The 1,467-nt window shown below is 35.4% G+C and overlaps 1 protein-coding gene across 10 annotated transcripts in view; it reads right to left on the bottom strand.

Annotated features, from left to right (window-relative positions):
• The window catches only part of ATG13 (autophagy related 13), a 38,894-nt gene that overhangs the window by 32,425 nt on the left and 5,002 nt on the right, over nucleotides 1-1,467 (bottom strand). For all 10 annotated transcript variants that reach the window (XM_006772268.2, XM_006772265.2, XM_015569529.1 and 7 more), the window contains one exon: nucleotides 323-404. In XM_006772268.2, coding sequence (XP_006772331.1) covers nucleotides 323-391 — 69 coding nt within the window. In that variant the 5' untranslated portion in view covers nucleotides 392-404. The remainder of the gene's footprint in view (nucleotides 1-322; nucleotides 405-1,467) is intronic.

Here is a 1,467-nt window from a genome sequence, read left to right as displayed (position 1 = left end):
GGAAAGATGCCCAAAAGACTGGTCCACAGTCTTTGTTCACACATCCAGGGAACATACTGTGCCAATAACCTGGCATAATAGTTTGACATTTCTGCAAACAGCCTTGCAAAAAAAAATTTTTTTTGAACAAGTAGCTGTGGAAAATTGGAAGCTACTTTTTAGTTACACCCCCAGTACCACCCCCAAACTTCACAGTTTAGTTTACAACAGACAGAATATCCATTAGAATGGGCAAGCTGCAAGCTGTTATGCTATATTTCCAAAAAGGGAAAAGCACGGAAGTTATTTCCAACAGTTCTAGGATCAAGAGAATGGATATTACCTTGAGGGCAAAAAATTTAATGAACTTGTCCAGGTCCTTTCTGTCCTGGGAATTGAGATCAGTTTCCATTGCCTATGGGAATCTAAAACAGAAAAAATGCTTTAAAATTTGACTATTATCTTTTAAAAGGGATAGCTACATCAAAGCATACAGAGATAGTATTGTCTACGAGCTGTATGACTAGTCATGTAGGAAGGAGAAAAAATTCCCCTCTAACTAAAGAGCCAAAGTGAAAAAAAATTACGATAATATCTTTTGAGGAAAATAAATTCTACACAAAGAGCTAAATCTAGAGACCTACAAAATGAATGAAGATAAGACATTTTATCTGAATCTGAATCTTTGAGCTTTAAATATAACCTAAGTATTAAAAATGACTTATTAGCCAGCATATTAAGAACTAAATTTTACTGAGACAAAAACTTTGTTAAAGCATAACATGAGTTAATTTACATTCCTTCAAAAGGCCACTAAATCAGTTTAACTTTAGGGAGGTTTATGGACTTTTTTTGAGAATCTGATGGCAAGATAAGCCCTTTCTCCAGAAAAATATGCACATATATGGGAACGTTTGCAGGGGGTTTATGGATTTCATGAAGCACATCATAATACCCCCAGGTTGAAGAGTTTGAAATGGAGCTGACATGAGGAAGAAAGCATTTAGGGTGAGAAGAACACAAAGAGGTTTAAAGCAACAGAGATCAAAATGGCCTTAGAATGATAAAGTATTCCAGTTTATCGGAGGATTGTGTATGGATGGGGAAGTAGTATGACTGGTTGGGGCCAGACCATGAGAGTCTTAAATGCAATGCTAGAGCCTGATCTGTACTTAGTAGGTTTTGAGGAGAGGAAATAACAGAGTAGTAGTATCATCTGAATGGTGCTTTAGAAACAGCTTTGCTGACATGTTATATAATAGCTTTGAGTATGAAAAGCAGGGAAACCAATTAGGTTCTTGGCAATAATTCAGATTTGTGGGCAAGGCTAACACTTTAGTTACAATGATTTGGAAACAGAATGGATGGGAGATATTTTAAAGGATTTAAGGGTTGACTGCAAAAAGTTTAATAAGGTTTCAATTAACAAAAAACAGGGAAGCCAGAGGGAAAGCTGTTTTTTTTTTCATTTTTTTTTAAAAAATATTT

Source organism: Myotis davidii, unplaced genomic scaffold, assembly GCF_000327345.1.
Source record: "Myotis davidii unplaced genomic scaffold, ASM32734v1 scaffold265, whole genome shotgun sequence".
Taxonomy (NCBI): domain Eukaryota; kingdom Metazoa; phylum Chordata; class Mammalia; order Chiroptera; family Vespertilionidae; genus Myotis; species Myotis davidii.
Note: the sequence above shows the minus strand (reverse complement) of the source record. Positions and strands in the feature narration are given on the sequence as shown.